At 40.2% G+C, this 25,456-nt stretch overlaps 1 protein-coding gene across 7 annotated transcripts in view; it reads left to right on the top strand.

Annotated features, from left to right (window-relative positions):
- The window catches only part of MFSD2B (major facilitator superfamily domain containing 2B), a 46,127-nt gene continuing 20,671 nt past the window's right edge, over positions 1-25,456 (top strand). For 3 of the 7 annotated variants that reach the window (XM_041128921.1, XM_041128918.1, XM_041128922.1), the window contains exons 1-9: positions 66-517; positions 985-1,150; positions 6,024-6,140; positions 10,033-10,157; positions 13,668-13,791; positions 15,828-15,906; positions 19,935-20,104; positions 24,859-24,949; positions 25,044-25,165. In XM_041128921.1, the coding sequence (XP_040984855.1) occupies positions 204-517; positions 985-1,150; positions 6,024-6,140; positions 10,033-10,157; positions 13,668-13,791; positions 15,828-15,906; positions 19,935-20,104; positions 24,859-24,949; positions 25,044-25,165 (1,308 nt within the window). In that variant the 5' untranslated portion in view covers positions 66-203. Of the gene's footprint in view, positions 518-984; positions 1,151-3,840; positions 4,079-6,023; positions 6,141-10,032; positions 10,158-13,667; positions 13,792-15,827; positions 15,907-19,934; positions 20,105-24,858; positions 24,950-25,043; positions 25,166-25,456 lie in introns of those variants that run through there. The other 4 variants (XM_030037808.2, XM_041128920.1, XM_041128919.1 and 1 more) reach the window with 4 other exon arrangements.

The following is a 25,456-nucleotide window of genomic DNA, read 5'->3' as shown; positions in this document are numbered from 1 at the left end:
TGCCTCTGAGGGGACCGGCAGGGCGGGCGCTGTGGCGGCCTTTCTCTGGACGCTCGGGCGGGTTAGCGGGCTTCCAGTACAACAAAGCCTGGGTTTTACCTCACGGACGGCTCCCGCGGCAGCCCCCACAGGAGAGAGCGACGGCGGCGTCGCTGCTCTCGCCGCCGGGAGCTGCCCCGCTCCTCTCCACAGTGGAAAGTGGCATGGAGGGACGGAGGGTGAGGGGGGGTCCCTGCCGCCCGCAGGGGGCTCGGCGGACTCGGCTGTGCAGCCCTCGCCCGAGGCGCGGAGGGGGCTCCTCTCTCGAGGAATCTCCCCTCCCGAGCCTGGAGGGCGGCGATCGCGCCTTCGCCCCTCCGGGGCGCTGCGTGAGGGTGAGGGAGGCCGCCACCCGCTGTCCCTCTCCTTCCCTCCGCCGCCCCGCCCCGGGCACGCAGGTGTTGGACGGGGGTGGGCTGTCCGCTTTGCCATGGCGGGGGCCGCGAAGGACACCGCGGAGCGCCCGGCGGAGGAGGAGGTAAGGGGCTGGGGAGGGGGAAAGGCGGCCCTCGTGGGGCTTGAGGAGCCCCTCGGCCACAGTCCCGGGGTGAGAGCGGGGCTGGGGTTCCGGGCGTGCGGAGCGGTGCCGCCCGCGCCCTCCTGCTTCGGCGCGCTGGGTTTTTGTATGAATTGCCGGGGGGTTACGGGGAAGGGGATGGGCACTCTCGGGGGGGGGGGGGGGGTGTTGGGGCAGCCTGAAGTTGCTGCTGCCGTGTTCTGTGCGGCGTTTCTTGCGCGGCGCAGCCTGTCTCGGTGGGGTACCTGAAATAGCTCTTCAACCCTTACCACCATTCCCCCTCCCCTCTCTCTCACCGAGAAGCTCCGTGCGACTCTCGTATTTTCCCTCGAGTACACTGTACGGTGTTCACCGTCCACTTCGGTGGCAGGAAAAAGCTCGTTGCCTTTCCCCTTTCTCTTCCCTCCGGGGCTGTCTCTCCGGTCAAGGCAGGTGGGGTACCATGGGTGGCAGGAGAGGTGCGGGCGGGAGGGGTTCACCCTCCTCGGGAAGCCTCATCAACGCCGAACTTCCAGACCAGCTGTGCGAGTGAGAGGGTATCTAAATGCTTCCTCTGCGGACTCGGTGCTTGCCGAGGCAGGAGTGGAGAGGCAGGTAAGAGGTGAGTGAGGACCCCCCCCCGGCTCCGTGGCTCTGGAGAGAGCATCTGGTAGGGCTGGGAAGGGACAGCTTCGAAACAGAGGGGCCGAGGTAACCTTTCACGGCGTGGTGGAGGGCGTTCAAGCCACGGAGCTCATCGGGCGCTGTGGGCACATGCTGTTCTGGCTTGAATTTTTGTGTTCAGAAAGCATCTGGGTGAATTCATGGGAAAAATCTAAAGATATTAAACAGAGATACACCGGTTTTGGCTCACGAAGCCCCTCAGCGCTACATTGCTGGCAGCTGAAAGAATATCCTGGGAAAGCACCGCTGTATCCTGCCTTGTTCGTATGCCCTTTCTAGGTGTCTGCACCCTAAGCCCTGCTCCTGTTACTTCTTCCACTCACGGGTGGACTGATGTCACTAAGAAACCTGAAAACAGTCCTCGAGATACTTGGTATGAGGGACCTGGGATGCCACCTCTGACTATCGCACTCATGCTTTTAAGAGACAGTTGTATGGTCACTCACAGAACAGAAACGTTACCAGTATTAATTCTACGTTGAGAGAAAAGCTGACCCAAAAGCTGCTCCTCATTAGCTACATTTTCATTGTTTCTCAGATAAACCTAGACTAGTGTTTATCTTTGAGTCACAGGTTTTGCTCTCTCTCCTTACTGCTTTTAAATTACTTGTTGGTTCAGTTCTGGACTCAACTGATAAAGAATAGCTTAGGAGAAAATGTGGCTGCTTCCTATGCCCATAGTGTTCATGCAGTATCTTCACACAGTTGCAGAGTTGTTTTCAATGTGCTTAAATACTTTCTTTAGAAATAGGATGATCTGTTACAAACATTGTATTCACCTTCTGTTCTGTTGGGGAAGGGAAAATTTACAAGCAATGAAAAGTATGGGTTTAACGTATAAGAGAATTAAAAATAAAGGAACTATAGTGTACACGCTGCATTAATTTTCTGTAGCAATGTTTAAACTTAAATAGAAGAGTAAGGAAAAAAATCAAATCTCAGCTCTTATGCTTTCTTGGTTTACATAGAAACACAATTAACTGATATGATGGGGGCATGTGTAAGTACAAAATTGTCAAGTTAATCTGAGAAAAAAAAAAACCCTTATAACTTCATTTGACCTTCCTTTCTCTTACTTCCCACCCCATCCTCTCACATTTCTTCTAAAGCTTGTAGAAGCAATTTGATGTTGACATTCAACTACACCACGGGGGTCTCAGAACAAAATTTTCATTGTAAATACTTTGTATTTTGTTCATTATTTGACCACTGCCTACACATTCACATCTCTAGTGAATTTTTTGAGTCCTCTTTAAGCTTACTGACAAACTTACACAGGTGAAAAAGCTTTCATTGGATTTCACAGAAATCAAGCAGTTTCTGTTGCTTGAGGAAGCAATGCAGCAGAGAAATCCAGCCTTAAGAGAAAAACCCTCTTAGTTGCTCATAGCCAATGTACTGCTGTTGGTCACACTGCTCTGCACAAGTGTGATGTTATCCTTCTCAAGACAGTTTCTGGTATCATTTATTAGCAATATCATGTAAAACTAACCAAGGCTGGGGGACTTACTGTAACAGACAGCTGCCACGTGTATCTTTTCTACTCTTAAACTGTAAGCCCAGGAAGTTGGAAAGACGGAAATGTTTCAGCTTTACTGTTGCGGAGATGTACCTTCATTTTTACCACTGTGACACAGGATACTGAGGTAGAAAATGTAGCGATTACAATATAACTTCAATACGGAGAGTCAAAATAGATTATGGACTGCTGCTTTTGGAAAGAGATACCAGAATGTAGACTCTGAATGATTATTCCTCAGCAGAGAGAAACACAGGGGCACTCAATGAAATTACGAGGCAGCAGATCTGCAATGAATGCAGTGGCATTTCCTTTCACTGTACCTGTCATTCACATGTAGAACTGCTATGGTGTATTATGGCTTAATATACAAATGAGTTCCAAAAGTAATTAAGCATAAAAGGAAAACAGGTATTGAACAGTGATCAGGATGTAACCTCCATTTCAGGAAGTTCATGAACTGCCAATTCCCTGCATTTCTGTGGCTGACTGAACAGGACATCTCTGTATGCGATGTCTATCCGACAGCTTGTTTTATTCTGAAAATAACATTCATAAACAAAATTTAGTGAAAACTTAACTACTGCTGTGACTAAACTATTAACTTTGCTTCAAGGTGATCTGGGAGTGTGGTTCAGAAAGTAGCTGAGCAGCATCCTGGGGGTGTGTGGAATCACAGTAAGACTTCTTAAAAAAATGTATTAAGATTGTAAATTTTCTCCCCATGAAACTGATGTAAAGACAGGGGTACTGCCTACAGCCTGTAAGTTTAGATCTTGGTTGACTGTTTCCTGTACCACAACTTTAATGAGACTAACTCTTAAGAACTTAACATTCTTTGTGTTATAAAAATGTTTTGGAATCATGAATATTATATAGAGGCATTTACTTTTTCTGTATTATCATGGCCTTAGCTGTTGAAAGGACAAGGGGCAATGGTTATAAACTGCAAGAGGGATGTAAGGAAGAAGTTCTTCACTGTGAGGGTGGTGAGGCACTGGAACAGGTTGCCCAGAGAAGTTGTGGCTGCCCCATCCCTGGCAGTGTCCAAGGCCAGGTTGGATGGGGCTTTGAGCAACCTGGTCTAGTGGAAGGTGTCCCTGCGAATGGCAGGGGGGTTGGACTAGATGATCTTTAAAGGTCCCTTCCAACCCGAACCATTCTGTGATTCTATGACAGCTACTAGGGAAAATAAGTGGGAAAGCAGCATTATGGATCTAAAAGGTTTTCTTAGCTTGTTTTGGGGGTGGAGCGGGATACAGGATTTACATAGCAGTGGTTTATGTCTCTTGATTTCAGCTGGAAGTCATCTTGCCAATGCTTGGAGATCAGAAGGGAAGGTATCAAAGGAAAATAAACTTTTAAAGTAATTTAATTTCTGGGAGGATGGAGGTGAGGCTAGGAGAAGGGAATGATTAAAAAATAAAACAGTGTCATAAAGTTTAAAAGTACACAGCCCCTGGAGCAAAGCTCAAGAGGACCATGTTGTGAGTCGAGCAAACAAGATACTATAGACCCCACAAGTCTAGTAAAGCTCACATTTAATAGGACTTATGTATGAAAAATGGGGAGTTACTTTGTACAGCAAATATGTATATAGTCTGTTTGTTGCTTTTAAAATCTCTTATCAAATTAAACAGTATATTGTTCTAATGAAGTCTGTCTTGGGACTGTTTACCACTCTTTTTTTTTTCCTGGACAGAAGAAAATTGCCAATACGGAGTTCAAGTGAGGCCTGCTGTGGCAATACCATTTTGCAGCTCGTGCTCTGACACTGTCCACTTTACTTGGCCATAGTAATGGGATGCCACCCCATCCTTCTCTGTAGAAACACAAAAAGGAAAGAGTCCTGATACTTGTGCTTGCTTGTCCACACCCACTCAGATAAAACAGTTCAAAGGAAAATTATTAGATGATGAAAGGCTCTGTCTAGAAGTCTAAAACTTATCAAAACTCTGTTAGGTAGTAAAGATGATGGTACTTAGTAAGTTTAAAAATGTTCAGAAGCTAGGCCATGTATCAGAATATTATCATTGTGGTGGGTCTCATTACCATATATCTATTTTTATCCTGATCTAATGTAAGAATTAAGGGCTTGTGTAGTCAGTTCAGAGAGAGGGCAGACCCAGGATTAATATTGCTGCTTCCCTTCATGTTTCCTGGTTCCTGCTGACAGCAGTCTTTAAAGAGGGTTTGAAAGCCTAAAAGTCTAAATTCAGGTTGGATATGTTGTCCCTTTGAAAGGAATACAAGATTAATGAACAGTCATTTTCTTCCTGTATTTTGAATTTTATGGCATGAAATTAAGTCTTAAGATTTTTTTAAAGGCTTTCCAGTATTCTGAGCTTCTACTATTGGAAAACACAGTGTTCTTCATTAGAATTTCTATTAGACTCTGCATTTTTTGTCTTTTAATTACTGTTATGAAACCTTATTTTCAGCTTTTATCTTACTCTTATTTGGCAATTCTGTTAGAGAATATTCTTGGATGCTTACAGTCTTTTTCAAGCATCAAAAGGCAAATGAGAAAGCACAGTTTTGCAAAAATTTTTGAACATGCCTAGAATGACTTAGAGTCCTTCCTAAAGAGGACTTGTGCCCTAAAATCACTTTCCCTATTATGCCAACTTTCACAAAAGGTATAGGAAAGTCAAATCAAAAGGAAGATGTACAAAGTCAAGTGACTTTGCCAAGGTCACACCAGTGTTTTGTGACAAAGAAAGAAAGGAATGGAGCTCAAATGTTTGGGATCTATTCGGTCTGCATTTGACTGTGGAACTTTCCTTCTGTGAATGTTGTCTAATTACTATGGTATGAGAGTATACATCAATTATTATGGTCTGAAAGATTGATATAAGAAATAATTTTTTTTAAAATGTTTTCAACCTTTAAAAAAATCTGAATTAAACATTCAAAGACAAAACTAAGCTCAGAAAATAGTGTAACAGTATGTGCACTTCTTTGCTTCTTCTTGCTTGTTTGTAGACTTTTTCCTTTTTAATAGCTTGCGAGAAGCAGGTAGGTAAGTCTAGCTTCCCTTGTAGGGACACTGTAATCTGTTTTTAGGGGCTGAATTAAGGGACGAAACCATAGAAAATCAAAGCAATGAGCATCCAAATGCCTGTTGGTGGCAGGGGTTGAGGGCATATGGATTTATTAGTGGAACACCTGTGAAGCGAATACCTGAATTTGGTGTTAACCTTAGACTTTAACCTCATGACTTCTGTAGCTTTTAACCTGTGTACCTTGTTTTTCTCATCATTTGTTCTGCTTCATCTTGAACAGGAATACAGGCTCTCAATTTGCAGCAAATTATGCTATGCAATAGGAGGTGCCCCAAATCAAGTGGCAGGGAGTGCTGCTGCTTTCTTCCTACAGATCTACCTGCTAGATATAGCCCATGTAAGTAGCACAAGAAACCTTTACAGATTGTAGACTTACCTCAACTCTGATGTTGTCAACAATGTCCCTGGAATGATAAAAGGTGAATTAGCTAAAAAAGCTTTTAAATTGCCTTGTTATCATTGTCTTGTTATCATTGTCTCTAGCTGTTTAGCATCCTGGAAACTCCATAAACTTATCTGGAAATACTTTTTTTTCTTTTTTCACTAGTTTCCTTTCTGTCTTGAAGTGGCCATTGTTCGCTTTTATTTTGGGATCATTAATAGAGCCTTAGGCACTGTAGAGCTCACACGTTTGTAGACACAAGAAAAAGCAGTTCTCTGTGTCTGAGGTTGTGAAGTTTTGTTCATTTGGTTTAGTTAAAAATCACTGCAGTTGCACCCAGTAGTCAACATAGTTTCACGTAAATTTTATTTGGTTTTGTCTAGGATAATTTCTTTGTAAAGAAAGCTGAGTTATCCTTCCTGAAGGTTCTTTGCTTCTGGTCTGTGGCTTTCTGGTGCAGAAGCAGACCTGGTAAAACAAAGCAGTAGGAGTCATCCTATTCATCTGACTTTCAGCTGCTCCAGCTAGATTTCAGGACAGCAGAGAAACAAAGAAAATCAATCCATAAGCATTTTTTACTGTTTTGGATTGTCTTGTATGTCTGTGTGGCACCTAGGTGGGACAGATAAAGTATTATAGGATAGAAAAAAGGATTTTAGGGAGATGAGGCCAAATTGCAGGGACCCCAAGAACAGCTGTAGCTGAAACTACATGAGTGGCTTTCAGCACTGACAACTGTTTTTATTTGCTGTAAAGAACAGGACCTTCTGGATCAGATATCATTATCCATTTGCTATTTAAGATGTAGAAAGACAGGATATCATGACTTGGGGAGTGGAGGTGTCTGAAAGATTGGGTTTATGGTTTTCCTATAAAAGTCTGATATCAGAAGCTGAGGTGTGACTTATTTAATCAAACTGGCAACACAGTAAGACTGGCATGTAAAACAGAGATCTTGAGTGTCTTGTTCAGATCAAAGTCACAAGATCTAGAACAGGGGCCAGTTTTGGACAGCAGTGTCAAAGGTGTCAAGTGGATGGTGTGGAGTCTGAGGAGTTGGAGGTGGAACAGGTAACTTGGAGATGCAGCTCTGACTACAGCTGTTTCACACTCATTTCAAGGATGGCAATACAAGTCACTGGAGATGATGAAGCATGAACTGAATGAGAAAGACACTAATACAATTTTCCCAGGGTTCTTATAAATATGCCAATTTCCCCACTCTCTGCTTATCACAGAAATTGAACATTCTTGAAGCTAGGGTCTGTTTATTTCTTTATGTGTTTGTGTACAGTGTCCAGAAAGCTGGGGTCCCATTCTTGCATTTTTGGGCGCTACCTAAAGAAATGACATAATAGTAATTATTTTGTTAACAAACTCCTAATGAAACCCAATAATTTTGCTTAATGTTTGTAGTGATACACTTACTACTTCATTAAGGGGCTTAATTATTTGTTCCTTGATGGTTTAGTTTGTTCTCTGAAGTAATCCTTCAGGGACAGGATTTATTTCAAGGTCTGATAAACAGCTCTGAAATCCTGTGGTTTTTTTCCACATGTTTTCAGGGAAGAGCATGTAATTTTATAGTCACTACCTGGATTTAATTCTTGCCCACTCAGAGGGCCTAACTGTTTTAGCTCTTTGAGAGACTGTGAAACTCGCTAGGTGTAATCTTTCATACATAATCTGGATCCTTTCTAAGAAAATTACATTTGCATTCACTTTCTGTAGCTTACAGTTTTCCCATTTGAATTCCACGTTCCATCTAAATTACCTGTATAAACTACAGACATATAAATGTAACTCCAAACCACACAGGATCCTTGAGTCAAATTACTAGAAAACACCAAAACCTCTGATAATAGGATCCTGGTCTTTATTCCTTTCGAGATGGGTGAATTTAGCATATTTTATTTTGTATTTTATTAACACTGAGAAGTTTCTGGCACTGGTGGTGACAGACACTGTCTAGATTTAGGGGCTAAGAAAATGCAGCCAAGGGATGTATAAGCCCATACTGATGATGAAGACAGGGTGACTACACAGACTCCACTCCTAACATAAAAGAGGTTTTAATTGTCCTCAAGGCTTTCTTCCACCTCTGTTTATCTAATATCCACTTCCTTTCTGTCTATTCAAGTTATCTGAACAAAATACCAATGCAAAACCCACCTAATTTGAAGTTTTCTGTCCATGTCCCTCAAAACTGCAGCATTTCAACCCCTGTATCTTTCTCACTGCTATTTTGTTCTTGTTTTGGCTGACCTGTCCCTTGAGAAGCAGTAGGGACTTCTGAGCAGTTCCAGTGCAGCCCCCATGGCAAGTCTGCCTCAGGGTTGGTGGGCTACTTGCCGCCTTGGCTGTGGGAGGGCACAAGTCAATAAAGGTGGAAGAGGTGAACGTCAGCAAACTGCTGTGGGACACAGCATAATGCTCATCCCAGCCTTGTCCTACAGTGCAGCAACAGGGTGCTTGGAGAGCCACTGTCATTACCTGCTGGAGACTACCATTCCCAATCCTTCCCTGTTCATAAGCTTTCTAGGTTGAAATATGTGTCTTGGAGCTGGTGGTGTTAGGAAGATTGGCTGCCCTTGCAATTTCACCTAATTCGGGCTAAAATTTAACAGGTGTGATTACAAAAGTGCATAGCATCTGCCTTTTGCAAAGGACATCCAGGACAATTCAGAGATTATTGCTTCCTTCTTTCACCTCTGAGGGAATACGTACAGCAAATTCTGCAGGCAGGGGACCTGCCCCAGCTGGAAGCCGTGTGATGCTGCCTAGGAGGCAATAAGCTCTGCAGAAAAGCAGGGGATACTAGCTCGAGCTTGGTGTTGCATCAGCTGCATTCGCCAGGCTTCCCACCGCGTTGGAGCACTGATAGCATGAAGAGGTGTATAGATGAAGGGGTTTTGTCTGCTGCCGCTGTTTAAGCCGCATAGGCTGTTTCAGCAGTCTCTCTCTCTCTTGATAATTGATTTGAGGAATGTTCATGTTTATATAGATTTCAGTGACATTTTAAAGGCCTATAGTTTCAGTGGAATGAACTGAGCACTTGGAAGAGAACCCACTTTTTTAAACCTTTGTGTGATACGAATTCCGAAGATCTGTACAGATACATGTGAAAAAATAACTACATTGCCTGGGATAAACTGTATTTCTATATAGGCACTTAAGTATGGTCTTCCTGGGTTAACTTCAAAGATTCTTCTACTTGGCCATTTTATTCTTATGTAATCCGTGAACATTTTTCAAGTGAGATTTGTTGGACATGTGCTGGCAACTTTGATTCGAACAGATGTGCCTTATGCAGTTCAGTTCTGAGTCAATAAAGTCTGCTGTGCTACAAGCTCTTCCACAGGCACGTGCCCCCAGTTGGCAGCCTTGTTGGTAATCTCAGGAGATAAAAAAGCATGAATGCATGTAAACAGCTCCCTCTACTTTTTTCTAGATCAGGTCAAGATAAAGATATGGGGAAATGGGGCCGTGTGGGGAACAAAGTGAGGGGGTAATTACAGAGGGACTCTGTCAGGTTTTACGACTAAAACAAGGACTTTAGTCTACTATTTGACTGAGTCATTTTCCTAGTTCTAAACATATTCATAGGCTCTCCTTCCTTGCACTTTTCCCGTCTAATCCCTTCTTGCATGGTGCCTGTCTCAATGTCTCATTTGTTTGCTACAGGTAACCAATAGTAATTTCTATGACAGCAGCAGACATGTTTTGTAAATGAACTATCATTATTCTTTAAAACACTGAGGTTTTTTTTCTGGAAAGTTGCTTTATGCTGTTTCATTGTATTGTCAAACAATGGCTCTTGTTTACAGTATTCTGTCTGTACTTTCAGATTACTCCATTTCATGCCTCTTTGGTGCTGTTCGTTGGCAAAGCCTCAGGTGCAGTTACTGATCCTGTTGCTGGCTTTTTTATTAGCAAAAGTAGATGGACAAAAGTTGGCCGGCTCATGCCTTGGTAAGCATAAATGTGTACATATATTTACACACACACATATATATATAAGAATATTGTGTGTGTGAGTGTTGTGATCATACAGTCACCTCATTGAATTAGACTCATTTTTCTTTGCCTGTTTCCCAGACAACAGTGATTGTATTCATTCTACATATATAAAATAAAAAAGAAAAATTGTCATGTCATCTATTTTCCTTTAACTTGTTTCCCACGAAAACACTGAAGAGATTTTCTGCCACTGGAGACGCAAACAAATAAAGCCAAAACACTGCATTGTTAACAAAACTGAAAGCTCAGATCTAAAACTTTCTTGAATCTGTGGTTGAATTTTCATCTTTGTCTAGATTTCTTTAGTTTGGCTTCACTCCTCCAGAAAGTTGGAACTTGTTTCTACTTGTGTCCTAGTGTGCCTTCACTTCCCACATGAGCCTTCCAGGAGCTCCGTTAACTTTTAATTGTCTAGGCCTTTGAATTCAGTAAAGGATGTGTGCATACATGTGGGACAGATTGTGACACCGTGGCATTGAAGGGCTGGGCAACCAGCACTGTCCTGACACTCTGTTACATTCTTCCTTACAGCAGTCATTCTGGTCCTGCTTCTCTTACATCCCCGTAATAAAAATACTTAATTAAAAAATCACCATGACTTTTATAACGAAAGAGATGCTGTAACATTTTGATCAGCATTTCTAAAGGGATAGTGTGATGTTTCACTGTGACATACTTCTCCCTTGTATGCATGCTAGCTAGTACACTTGTGCATGTGCTGTCCATGTGCTATAAGGAGAGGTTAGAAGAATTAATGTTACTCATATAGGAAGGAGATTGACAGGTGTGAAGCAAGAAAATTGGAAAGGTTTGGTCCATGTTCGAGGAACCCAAGCTCATCTATGCCATAGGGCATTTATTTGTTGGGTTTTTTATATTTTGGAAGTCAAGGGGTGACTGAGTAGTTTGTGAAACAGGGAGTCTTTCATCACTGTTCTATCTCATGCATTATAAGGATGTATTGTAAGATATTTTGAATTAATTACAAACTTTGAATTAATATAACCCCCAAACTTGATTAACAACAAAAATCTAAGATTAAATGTGGTATCCTGAGCAAAGAAGTTGAATTTTCATGGAAAAATTCAATTTTTTAGCTGGTGCTTCTCTTGCTGTCGTATGGTTTTAGGGCTACAGAAACTTGTCCATGGGCAGCTTATATCTGACAAAGGACAGAAGGCAAGTACATGTTGGAAGAAGGCCGAGATCAGCTGCTCTTGGCCCCAGTAGGAACAGGGCCTTCAGGTCAAAGTTAAGCTTGTTGTCAAGAGCCTCATGGGAAAAGAGGAACTTGCTACTGTTTCTCTTTTCAGGATTTGGTTTGTGGCCACGTAAATGGAGTGCTTTTTAATGAGCACTGAATTAACTGAGTAACAAAGTTATCCAAAAAGTAAATGATGACATTTTTATACAAATGCAATTAGATATATTCTGATGCCTTTTTTTTTTCAGTTCTCTGAAAATACTGCAAATACATGTGTTTATTGTTAGTGTTAAATCAATGTTACAGTAACTCCCATCCTAGCACAGGCATGAACTTATCAGCCCTTTGCATTGTAAACCAACTACTGTACAACTTGCACTTCTTACAGGAAAAGCGCTTATCTAACCCAGCTTTAATATGTGTTCACCAAACAGCTGCTTTCTTTCCAGAAGGATTTTATCTGTTTTTTTGGAAATGGTAATTTTTTTCATGGAAATTTTGTTCCTACACTTTGGAGGTCAGACCATATTTATACAAAGCAAAAAATGGGTCTTCCGTTAGCTTAAAAATACTTCAGTATTTTGAAATTATTCTGACTTCTTAAGTATATATAGTGAAGCAATAGAATTGGCTCAGTCAGAAAAGCTTGCCAGCAAAGCAAGAACATTAGTAAAGAAGGTGACATTTAACTATAGCTTAATACTGTACTCAATATAATAAGTCATCAATTACTATTGATCTCTTTTATGTAATGTGTTTAAAAGGCATAAGCAGACATTGACTTGAAATACACAAACCTGGTAAAATATTTTGTCAAAGGAGATAATTGTAGACAATCAGATATTCAGCAACTTCAGCAAGGCTCTGAAAACTCACTGACATTAATGAGGAAAGGAAAATGTGGAAAGAGGATGGAAGGGGAGAAGAATACTGAGAAGGTTGTTGCTGAAAAGTTGCATGAAAAATTGACTATGAAAATATTTTACTATGGTGACTCTGTCTGGACACCAGTCTGGAAGAGCTCATGCTTTTGGAGAGGAAGGTAGATTCCCTGAGATGTGTTAGGATTTTACCCTTATTTGTGTTTTCCATTGCTGACCAGCTGTGGATGAACTGTGGCCTGGGGACTGGAGGGACAGAGAATACCAGAACCTGGCACTTTCCGTGTAAATGCTCAGCTCCCAGTGATGCTGCCCCTCCCAAAGAGCAGTGTGGGAAAGCCATTGTTTTACTAAACTATTTACCCACATTACTCTTTTGTATTCCAGGTTTTCAGTTCACGATTGCAAAATAATCAGCTGACCCCCAATGTCAGTAGTGCTGTTGTGAAGGGATTAATCTGTTTTCTCTTTTATGTGTTTGCATATTTTTTGTTGGGATCTTGGTCATCTAATTACATTGTTTAATGTCTGATTTACAAGAATACAGGAAAGCCCTGATGCAGACTTTTAGGAAATAATAACATCTGACCACTTCTTCCATATCAAGGAGTTTGACAAGTGTTGTTTGCCTGTAATAATTTTTAGACTAATGTAATTAATGGCAATGTCTGGAATTTAAGTTTCTGTGGTTCTTTTTTTTAAAGCCACCTTCCTTGCTAGAAAATGATCCTTTTGTGTTTGAAGTGATTAGGAGTTTTGCTGTTGAGTTAAATGGAGCAAATTATCATATGCCCAAGTAGATACAGACTGTAGGAACTTTTGCAGTGGGCTGTTCATTACCTTTTATGCTGGTTTCAGCATTTTTAAGTGTATCAACGTATTTGCACTTGCTTGAAGTAGCAATGAAGAGGCTAAGTTGAGAGGAAAACTGAAGGCATTAAAACTGAAAGAGGGAATGCTTGGTAATAAGTAGGCTTATGTAAAATTGCTGAAGTATGAGAAGACGTGTGACAATAGAGCTTAGCTTTCAGTGGTCCTTTCTAATAAATGTGTAGTCTGAGACATGTACTAAGGAATGGCAATATAGATATGCTGTTACAGTGCATGTGCAAGGAAATTGTGTCTGAGTGGGATATTAAATATAGCTCTTTTCCTTCAGATTTGCTGGGGTTTTTCCATTTTATGGAAGTACTTGTATACATTTTATATGAATCTGTGTATTTAATGCACGCTAATGTTTAATACTTAAAAACATGGCATTATTGTAGTTAGAAAAACTGCACATAAATTGCATTATAATGATTATTAGCAGGAAAATTTAATGTGCTTTGTTATCATTATGTTGAGATTGTTGACATGTGTTAATCTTCTTTGCAGGATGCTGGCATGTACACCCTTCACAGTAGTGTCCTATTTTTTTATGTGGTACCTGCCTCCTTTTGTATCGGGAAGAGTTGCATGGTACCTGACTTTCTACTGCCTTTTCCAGGCACTGACCACAGTAAGTAGATTACAGGTCATGATGTTCTCAGCAGTAACTTGCTTGTTTTCTATCTATGTTAATGCATTCAGATTTAGTACACTGAGATTTACCAAAACTTTACATTTGATTTAAACTTCTAGTGAGTTTAAGGGGTAGGTAAATGTTCTTTTATCAAACCCTTTGCTGGTTGATGGTTTCTGCCAATGCTTTCTCTGGCAAATGACCTGCTAATTCAGACAGATTACCTCCAATCACTTTCATTGGCAGTGCCCTAGATATTCAACTGGTTCCTGTATAGATCCACAGAGACGTTTTGATTCCCAATTCCAGTTAGACATCTAACTTCTCGTAACTTCTATTTTCAGGGGCAGATTAGGAGACCAAGTAGGTTTGTGGCTCTAGTTCTGGGTGTTTTGACTCAAGCTAGAAGGCAATGAAAAGTCAGGGTACCAGAGCTGAAATAGTACTGATAGTAGTCATCATGATATTTTTGCCTGGATAGAAGAGTTTGAGCTCATGAATTTTTTAATACAGTACAGAACTTGCAATATATATGCAGAAGCCATCATTTCAGCAGATCACAAAGAACTTCTCTGACACATTCTATACCATACATGTAGGGGTTGCATCACCCTGTTTTGCCTTGTAGCCAATATCAAAGTAAAACAAGGTATCTTCTGTGCAAAGCAGTATCACAGGGCAGAGTAGGACTGGAAGTAGGAGAGCTACATTGCAATTTGGCAGAGTGTATCCTGGCTGATTGAATTTCACTGGATCATGTTGTGAAAAAGTGGTTCCCAGACATTTAAAATGTTTATATTTCTTGTTTGACTTTGGCTTTTCTCCTGTTTACAGATCTATTGGACCTGGGAATTCTGTATTCCTGTGTTAAGATCAAATGTTTCCCTAGGTCCTTTGTTTCCTCTATAGAAAAATGGTGCAGAAGACATTCATAATGGCTTAAAATAATTTTCTTCCCTCTCTCTTTTGAAGGAAAACCACAGTTTTTCCATGGCAGAGCTTTGAAAATGTATACACTTGCCACGTTTGATGGAGGTGAACAGAAATGCATTTTGTATGAATGGAGTAGGATGCAGATTACGAGACTTAGTTTGCCTGGCTACAGATCTCTGTGGTGGTGGAAATGTCACAGAGAACTTGATTGTTCAAGCAGGTTCACATCCCACTTCCACTTCACAATACTCCGAGAGTTTGGCATGTATGGTGTTCCAGGATTTTAGAAGTTATTTTTATTGTAGCTCAACGCTATGAGAACAGGGTCCCACTCACATCACGACCATCCAAAAGGTCAAGCCTTTAATGTTCAATAGTTATTTTCAATGAAGTACTACTGGAGATAAGGCCTCTCCTGCAGTAAAAGTGGGGCTCATTTACCCAGTATTGCAATAAATATTACCAGTGCATTGTTTCCACCAAGATTTTACAGCAAGGTATCAACTGCATGATAGATAGAGTGCTTTAAAAACATACAAGCAACACTCCTCATCTACCTTTTTGTCAGTGCATGGACATAGCAATCGGGTGTTTCTACCTATTCTTAACTCAAAGTAAGGAGTGTGGCAAAATGGTGCTGAAGATAAAGTAGTTTTCACAATTATCTCCTGGAATTACATAGTAAGACCAATATTTGAAATATTTGGGGGGATTTATACAGTCTCCTGGCTTGAATAAAGTGTTATGGTTTTGCTTTCCTGCTAGTTAGCTCAAGCTAGGAACATGGTAGTCTCCTAGTGCAAAGAAAACTAGATGCTTTATAGCCTAGCTATGAAGGACATTTTCCCAAGGAAGCTGAAGGAGCCCAGCATGAAAGGAAAGCCTCTTGGCAATTTATTATTTATTATTTGTATTATGAAAGATACTTTTTTTCCCTTTATATGCTTTACAAATCAGAAAGAAAAGACAGGTCATTGTGCTAAAAAATACAGTGTTCTAATCAAGCTAATTCCAAGGTCGCATTAAACCATTTTCCTGGATATCACAGGAATACAGCATTTACCCTGACATTTCCTAAGTTATGTTCTTTCTTTGCATAGTTATTCCAAGTACCATATTCTGCCCTCACCATGTTTCTCAGCACAGACCAGAAGGAGAGAGATTCTGCAACAGCATACCGTGAGTGTGATCTGGTCCTTCTTGTGTGGATTAGGGCTGAGTTTTATTTAAAATCATTCTTTATCTATAGGAAGTTCCTAATGGTTTGTGTCCCTAAACTGGACTTCTATATTAGATTTTTAATATCTGATGAAAAATATTTTGTCTTGTAAACGCTTCCATTTTTTTTTTTCTAGCTAAATAGGAGACATTAATGTTTTATTGTCTCAAATTGTCTGATTAGCTATAAACTCTTTTTGGTTTATTGTTAGCCAGACAAAATAAAAATCACTCTTACCCAAGCCAGGGTAGGGAATAATGATTTCATTTAAAGGTGATTTGTAGGGGAAAAAACAAAGTGCTGATCTTCTCTAACATTCAATTAAAGAAAGTGTGAAAGTAATTTTGAGTATTTTCATTCTTTCTTTCTTTCTTTTTTTTTAGTTCAGATTTCCTTAGGTTTATGTGTTTCATGTTATAAATTCAAATCCCAAATGTGTTTTCTCTGAATAAATTCTAGAACTCAGAACCAAGACAGTTAACCTTACCAAAAAAGGAGAGTAATTTTGTGTGCATGTTCACACCAACTGAAATCTCTCTTTTTATTTCATCTGTGTTTATTTAATTCTAACATATACCAGGTAGTTTAAGGACAGATCTTGCTGTAATATAACTGGTGCTCTGACTGTATTAGTTAAAAAAATGAGGGTTTCTAGACCATATCTCTGGCTCTTCAACGATCAATACCAGACAGTTTTTGCTTTGAAGCAAATCAATCAGACCAAAAAAAGTGCAATGAAATTATTTTCACGATTTCCTGTACAGATCATAAATTGAATGTAAGAAGAGTTTTTTCCCTTCCTGCTCTCTCCAGCTCTGTTCTCACACCTTCTTTACTATGTAATTGCTGTCTCTCATGGCCACCAGCATTAAGCAAGGTAAAGAGAAAAGAGTCAAGTATCACATGAAAGACTTTTCTATGTCTTAACTTGTCCTTCAGTGTTGCTTTAGAATAACTCGTAATTTTTTTGTTGCGTCTGTTTTCTCTTCCTGGCAAGAGCCCTTTTCCATTAGTCCTTCTAACCATCAACATACTTGCTTGAGTATGTTGAAAACTAGACTACAGAGGCACAACGAAATGGCCAGAAGTGCTAAAAAAGTCATATCGGACATCGTAGATACAATATCCCCCGAGAAACCGAATCCCTTTCCAACCATATGGAACAGTTGTAATTTGCATTATCATCAACTAGCTCAAGAGAAAGTCTGGGCTAGCAGTCATAGGACAGGACTAAACAGCAGGAGATTCCAGTTGTGTTATATTCTTTGGCACTGATTGTATTCTGAGTCATCTGGCCTAAATACTAACTAAATCCATGTACCTAGTGTTTTCTATTGTCTGGTTTTATGTCTTCAGAGGCTGTGATCCAAATAAATGTGCTTTCCTATCTGCTAGTCCCATGCAAGGCTTCATAGGCATGTGAAATTTGTGCTCATAAAAGCTGTTGAACTCCACAGCTGAGAGGTGTTATACATTTATAGTGTCCTTTTATTATTTGGAAAGGGTTTAACTTTCGAGTATACAGCTGTTCTCCTAAGCCAAGTTAGGGTGGTAGAGTGAACCATAGTTTTGACTTTTCAAATGTTGGTATTTTTGTATATTTTGAAATTACATTTGTTTGGAGCCAAGTTTTTTTGTAATTTGATCATGTAAGAATCTCTCCCTCCCCCCCTCTTTTTTTTAACAAGTGTTTTACTCTAAACACTTTTGCCTTTCTTTGGGTTTCATAGAGAATTCTTCTTGTTGATAGACTTTCTTGGATGCAGTCAGTTGCTCAGGCATTTCTTCAACTGCTTAAAGAAAAACAGCTGTGTAGTATGAAGTGTGCTTTTAAAAAAACGTTGGGGTCAGAGGATCCATTACCCTCTACTGGAGACAAGCAGAACTGCTTATTATAAATTTTGTCCTGTTCCTTACTATGAGTCCAAGGTAGAAATACTGGATTCCAAAGTTGCTTTAACATAAATCCTACTTACGTTCTGGGAAAAACATAACCTACTTCAGGGTACGATCTGCTTTCTGAAAGGTCAGCTTTCTTGGCTTAGGTGGAAAGTAATACATTATAAATTCTAAGCACACAAAAACTTTGAAATTTCCCTGTTTCTCAGCTCTTGCTACTTCTTAGAAAATAAGGTTTCATAATGGTTGTATTTTTGTTGCCTCTAATGATGCTTCTGAGTTTTATTCTACACAAGTGCTGGTAAAATGCAGATGTAGAGCCCTAGATAAAGGTTATAAATGTGTAGGTGGTGTTTTGAATGAAAGGTGTGACTCAGGTGCATTGCCTTTGCACTGAGTTGCCAACAGTCTGGAAGCTCTGCAAGGCCCAACTGAGACTAGTTTCTGTCCCAATACTTCAAATCAGGTTGAGGTTAGGAATTCCACCATCTGCCAGCATTTTTGTGTGTATGGACTGAACTGTAACATTGCTAGTAAGATTAGATGTGAAGTTTGGGGAAGAAGCTTTTTTTTTTTTTTTTTTTTTTTTACTTCCCATTGGTTTAAATTAATGTTATGCGAAGCCTCAAATTTTCCATCCAGAAGCATTCTCTGTTTGGGAACATACTAGCAATGCTTTAAATGATCCAAGTCTCCTAAGGAGCCTCTCTTCCCTTTTCCTTACTTGATCTTCCATAGCTACGTACAGCCCTCGTTACTGCACTGTCTGAACACCTCGAAGTGTGTGTGCATTGACTTCCCACTAGGTGGAGAAGTACTTTTATTCCTTTACAGGCATACACAAAAAGGCATGTGTCCAAGGTCACCTAGGAGGACTATTATAGAGCAGGGGACTTAAATAAACCTGAACCCAGGAGCTTTTGAAATACCTATCTGTTTCCAGGGAGAGTATGAAAACCACCAAGACACAACCTGCTCTGGAAGTGGCCCTTCAAAATCCCCCATGGTGCTTCTGAGAAAGAAGCGTGGGATCCCTGGAGCCACTGAGAGAGAAAAAGTAGAACAAAGCCTGATGTTTCGGTCAATGAGAAGAGCACTCCCTCATAAACAGGGAATCTTGGTCCCTGTTCCTAATCTGTTCGTGTATTCAACCCTATGTATCTTTATGCAAAATGCATAGTCTCTGGAGCCAGGACAGGAATTCAGTGTATCTCCCTGACATGGGGATGCTGGGTGTGGCCATACTGCATGGAAACAGGAGTGGTAGGCTTGAAATCCCTTGGGGTGAGAAAGGTCTAGAACCCAGATTACTCACCTGCGACGGAGCTGTAACAGCTAGCTGCCTGATTTTGACTGATTTTTGAGTACATGAGGCATGAGCTGGATGCCCATGGTTAGATTTTTGCTTTCCCAAATGGAGACTTTGGTTGTTTTTTCAGATGATCCTTTGTTCTGATGGTACTTGGAGTATTAGTGATCTGAATCATTCTCTGAGCCTGAGGTAGCTAGTTCTGCCTGACTGTGGCCTTAGGCAGTTAAGAACAGCATCTGCTGTTTCCAAGAGCTTTGCAGCTGTATTATTTCCAATGTAAGCTTACGTATAATTTTATTTTACAGTTGGAGAACCTAAAGGTCTGATCAGATAAGTGACTTGAAAAATGTTTCACAAGTTACTGTCAAGCTTGAGGTGAAAAGTCTGATGTTACGGCTCCTAGTCCTGCCTTGGAAAAATGGCATTCAGCATTTAAACTGTAGTTCTGCTCTGGTCCTCGAGATGAAAGGTTTCTATGTTATCGCCTTGTGATTCTTAATCTCAGCTGCATCCATCATGCAGCTTGTATAAAAGAGGTTTTTCCATGGAGGTTTTTAAAAGCTGATCAGAAAATAGATGACAAAACTTTCTTTCCTTGAAACAGTTCTATTACTGATCTTCCAGTTCTGCTGTTCTTGGTATTGCTTTTTCTGCTTGTTCCCTGTAAAAGAAAATGATTTGATGAGATTTCTCTTCAGTGAGACAAATGAGCAAGCTTGCAGACAGTGGAGGAATTGAGTGCTCATTCTCAGTGCACATTTGTGCTTCCTTCTTTAGGAATGACCATGGAAGTGCTTGGGACCTTGATTGGAGCTGCACTTCAGGGGCAGATTGTGGCCAGTGCTCATTTGTCTCACCACTGCACTGTGAATCCCCCAGTAAACACAACCGACACCTGGCATGACACTCCCAGCTTTCCAGACCCCACAGATCCCCTGTCACATCAAGTAAGTGTCTGTGGGAGCACACTAAAATCTCTTAGACGGAGTGGTGGGGGTGTTTCTGTAATACCATATCATATCATCCAGCTGGATGAGCATGAACATGACTTCCTTGAAATCAGTAAACACTGACAACATAGCAAACAAGTCTTCCCGTCTGTTGTCTTTGCAACCATTTCTCAGCATGACAGCAGAATGACACTGAGGAGCTTTGCTGAAGATGCCAAACTGTAAAGTAGCTAGGAGGTATATGGCCATCCTTTGTTTTCACTAGGGTCTGATTTACAGTTTAAAATAGAAGCTTAGTAAGAAAAGCTTACTTTACTGTGCCAGGAATACTGCATTCAGCTCTGGGATCCCCAGCACAAGACAGACACGGACCTGTTAGAGCGGGTCCAGAGGAGGGCCATGAAAATGGTCAGAGGGCTGGAACACCTCTTCTATGAAGAATCGCTGAGAGTTGGGGTTGTTCAGCCTGGAGAAGAGAAGATTCCAGGGAGACCTTATTGCAGCCTTTCAACATATAAAGGGGGCTTATAAGAAAGATGAAAGAAGACTTTACCAAGGCCTGTAGTAATAGGACAAGGCATAATGGCTTTAAACTGAAAGAGGATAGATTTAGGTTAGATGTAAGGAAGAAGTTCTTCACTGTGAGGGAGGTGAGGCACTGGAACAGGTTGCCCAGAGAAGTTGTGGCTGCCCCATCCCTGGCAGTGTTCAAGGCCAGGTTGGATGGGGCTTTGAGCAACCTGGTCTAGTGGAAGGTGTCCCTGCCCATGGCAGGGGGGTTGGAACTAGATGATCTTTAAAGGTCCCACGCAAGCCAAATAATTCTATGATTCTATGAAAAAATGGTGGCTATAGCAAGATCTTTCAGTTCAGCAACACTACTCTTCAAATTAGTTATCACTAGGGATCACCTGTAAAGATTAATGGCTGTTATGTGAATGAAACTGCAAGTCCTGCTTGGAATCTCTATTCTTGTGAAGGTACAAATCACTGTTGAAAGTAAGTGGTTGGTAAGAGGCAATTAGTGGGAGCAGGGCTCAGTGGTTATCATGTGCAATGAACCTAGAGATCCATGCTTGTTTATTTAATTTTCCGCAGCAGATTTTTCCTGTAATCCTGCACAAGTACTTTAATCTCTTCATGCTTCGGTTTGCTATTTTTTGAGAAACAGAGGAGGTTTTATATCTGGGGGGAAATCCTAAAACCTGATCCAAACACAATTTGATAGTCTTCCGTTGTTTCCAGTAGTCTTGAAACGGGCCCTGAATCAAACAATTACCTTGTGTAGTGGTTTTTTCTCTGTCACTCGTGAAATTAGCAGTTTGTGGGTTCCATTTTACCAATTCCTAGATTCAGTCTCTCTTTTTATATTTTCATCTATTTCTCTGTCAGTGCATGTACTAACTGATATATAAAATTCCCCATGAAGAAGCTTCCTTGACCTGAGTCTTATCTCAGGTGCTTGGTGTAAATCAGGATATATGTATTCGTGCTCTGCTTATTATACTTGAATAGCTCCTATTACCACTCTTCAGCAGCAGTAAAATCACAAGCTAAAGACATGTTTTTATGCATGCTTTGAATTTGCGTACCCTGGCATGAGCACTGATAGTCCAGGAAGGGGACTAACCCTTGCCTCCCCCAACCCCCAGACGCTCTTCTTTGCCTCTGTGCTAGCTGATCCTTGTTTTTTTGGCACAGGTCATTGTAAGGCTTCTCAGAGAGCTGCTCTGGGAAACTGCCTGGGGAGAGCTGGGCTGCTTCTGTAAGTGGCCATACCATTTTATAGCTGATTAAAGTGTTTTTGAAGCTGCTTGTTACATAACTTCTAGTGTATATTTTAACAAGACACAGCACATCATCCTGTTTTCCTTTTTAGCTTCTAGGACAATGTCTTGATGTAGAAAACTACTGTGCTATTACAACTCTGTGAATTGTCAAGAGGAGTAGTTTGAAAAGTTGTGGAGCTAGCTGAATTTCATTGCACAGCAGATTCCCTGTCTGAATCTGCTTTATGCCATAATCACCAACTTCTACTTTCAAATCTCTTAAATGGCTTTCAAGGAAAAAAAACCCCCATGATCTTATTTCCTTTCTGTCTAACCACATGTGCTTTCCTGTCCTTTTTGAGGTAGGAGAGAGATGGAGAAAGAAGCTTCACAATGAGTTGAATGTCAAGTAGTTTTTTATTTTGAAAAATTAGCAAAGATACATAGCCTAAAGTAGCCAGGTAGAAGGTAATATCTTTCATTAAACTGGCTACTAACACTGGGAAACAATGGAAAAGCTTTTAGACACACAAACGTTTTTCAGATCTAAAGAAGTTGCAGTGTGACTGGAAACTTGTCCTTTTTTTTTTTTTTTCCAACTGTATGGGTTGATTTAAAAAAAGAAATTACCTTCCTCATTTAACTTCCTTGTTTACAAACAGCCATGTGTTCATTTTTGGTGAGAATTTCCTCTTTATTTGTTTTGGTGTTTGTTTTTTCCTTCTGCCACTGTTTTGTGTGTTGCCTTTTCAGGTTTTGTAGATGAGTAGTATCCCATGGTTGAGAATGGTCTGGATTATGGTGTCCAACTGTTTTCCATGGGTGAGGTTCTGTTCAATCCTTGTTCTTTCCTGCTCTTTTTCCCAGAAAGCCCTCAGGCCTGGGCAGAGGCTATAGTCTGAATGAACTGCTCTGGCAACCCACCTCACTCCCCACTACCCTGTTTTGTGAGGACCAAAATTTTTTGCCATTCACATAACCTGGCATCAATTTGGTTGGATTATAGGAGCATGCATGGCCACTGAGCCAGGTAGGGGAGCTGCTTGTATCGCATGACAGGGCACTTGCCTTTTGTTCACACCATGCACAACAGAATACGCACCTAGCTGCACAATCAGCAGGAGATTTCGGATCTTGAATGTTGGTTCTATGACAGTTGGACATTGAATTCTAAGTTGAGGCAGGACTAAGGTCTATGCACCTGAAGTACCTCCATGAGTCTAAAAGAAAATTTTTAGAAGAGGCCGAATCTTGACTTTCTTTTAGTGCCATTCAGGAGTATTACCCTGACCCTTTTTGTCACAAGGACTAATTCTTAGCTGCTCAAGAGCACACCTACCTTAAAAGAAGACCTAATGAATGAATGATATGATTTTGCTCATTATTAAAGAAAGTGGAAGAAACGGTTATTTCTAAGCTCTCCTGAAGTTGTTACAGTAAGCTTAGGAGCAGATTTTTCCTACTGGAAACCAAGGATGGATATTGATATAGTTCATAAATGGGCTAACAAATTTTGTTTAGGGTCAGAGAATCTTATTTGGCCTACCATGAATAACCTTGATAGTTTAAGCTCAAATTACACTTAACGATAACCTGTGAAAGAAAGCATTTAATTCAAGTGCTTCAAGCAAATTAATAAATAAATAGACACAAAATACAAAATTCATAACAGAGTTCTGTTACTATGCTTTTTTTTCAGCCCCTTCTCTCCTGGCTAGGCTGCTTTTGAGGCTGAAATTACCTCATTTAAGTGGCTTCAGGTATTTACAGTACTGTAGTCTGTAGTCTGTGCAAGCCATAACTGATAGCATAAAAGTACCCTGTGACTTAATTTATAGCTCTGATATAAAAAAACCCCAAACCTTTATCCCAAATAAAGAATAGTCCTGCATTCCTTTATTTCGCCATGTCCCCTTCTAAAATGCAAATATCTTAACAAAAGCTGTTGTCTTTAAGAGTGTCTATACTTACACGGTTCATCTCACTACCTTTGCATCTATACTAAGTGACTTTATATTTGGGAGTATATTCTTGTAATTGCATGCTTATTTACTAGCTGCTTCCTAGATTTATAATCATTTCATTTGCAACATATAACTGATAATTTGGAATTCAATTTTCCTATCAAATAATCATTGTGTCATAAAGCTCTATAACCAGCACTTTTTTTATCTTTGATAACACAGTATAAAATAAATTATTACAGAATACTAAAGCAAAATTATTTTTTAAAGCTTTTTTCCAGAGTCAGTGTAATCAGAGTTAGATACAATAAATGTGATCTGATGATGTGGGAGGTATCCTTGGGGGCTTTGTTCCCCTAGCTAATAGGAAGCAAAGATTTCTGAATTTGCTTGAGTATTTCACTAAGTAACTGGGAAAACAAGCATGCAAGCTAACATATTCTCAAAACATTGGCATGAAAGTGTGATTTCTAAAATTCATTAGAGCCTAAAGGAAGTTTTAATTATCATTATGTATAAATGCAGTAATTATGTTTACATCAGTACTGAGGCCTTTCCCACCCAGCATGAAGATACAGATTGCAGTCTGTGTAGCTAGATCAACTGGATTTACTAAAAATTAGAATCGCTCTACGGATGCTGCATGTTTTTGATAGATGACTGTGTATATCTATAGCTAGTCTGAACGTAAACAAATTTTTAAAACATTCAGGTTGCCAACACGGTAGCCCTTTTGTTCACAGCTTCTTTTTTTTTTTTTTTTTTTTTTTTTTTTTTTTTTTTTTTTTTTCCCCCAAGAAATAAATACTTAAGTGCCCTGGATTTATCTTAAAGTAGGTGTTGTTTATATATGAACTGCAGAAGTGAACATTTTTCAGAGAGGTAAAAGACAGATAGTTGGCTGTATGTAGATGGGCATTTCTTTATTTGCAGATGACTCACCAGAAAGAGACTGAAATTTTCATAATGACTTGTCATTCTCCTGTCACAATTTCAAATGTCTTTTTTCTTTTCAAAGGCAAAAGTTTATATGATTGCAGCAGGGGTCATAGGAGGTGTGTATCTTCTTGGAATTGTCATTCTTTTTCTTGGAGTAAAGGAAAAAGATGGTAAGATATATTTAAATATGCCTAGATTTAATAATAATTATTTCACATTTATCTATGGAAAATATTCTTATTTTATGTATTCTGCTCCTCTTAGATCCTTATGCCTTAAATTCAGACAGAGCAATTCCTTTTTGTAAGGGGCTTGGACTCACCATGAAGCATGGTCCATATGTGAAGCTTACAGCTTCATTTCTTCTCATCTCGACAGCAGTTCAGGTAACTTCAGACTCTCTAAGTCCGTGTGTTGGCCTCATTCCAGTCCCAGCATGGGCTAGTCTGCGGCAGCTAAAATGCAAATAACCTTTGGCTGGTGACTGGAGGTGGTGATCTAGGGGGTGGTGCCTTCCCCTACAAATCAGTAGGGAACCGGAGTCTTTTTTTGGTGCCTGGGGTCCTGTGCGGTTGGAGATGGTTCTTTCAAACGAGAAGCAAAACCAAAGTCCTGACCATTTATAGATGGCTTTTTTTTCTTTTTTTTTTTTTTTTTTTTTTTCATAAAAGGTGAGG

This window comes from Aquila chrysaetos, chromosome 15, assembly GCF_900496995.4.
Source record: "Aquila chrysaetos chrysaetos chromosome 15, bAquChr1.4, whole genome shotgun sequence".
Lineage (NCBI taxonomy): Eukaryota > Metazoa > Chordata > Aves > Accipitriformes > Accipitridae > Aquila > Aquila chrysaetos.
The sequence above is the reverse complement of the archived record's forward strand: the minus strand, read 5'-3'. Positions and strand labels throughout refer to the sequence as shown.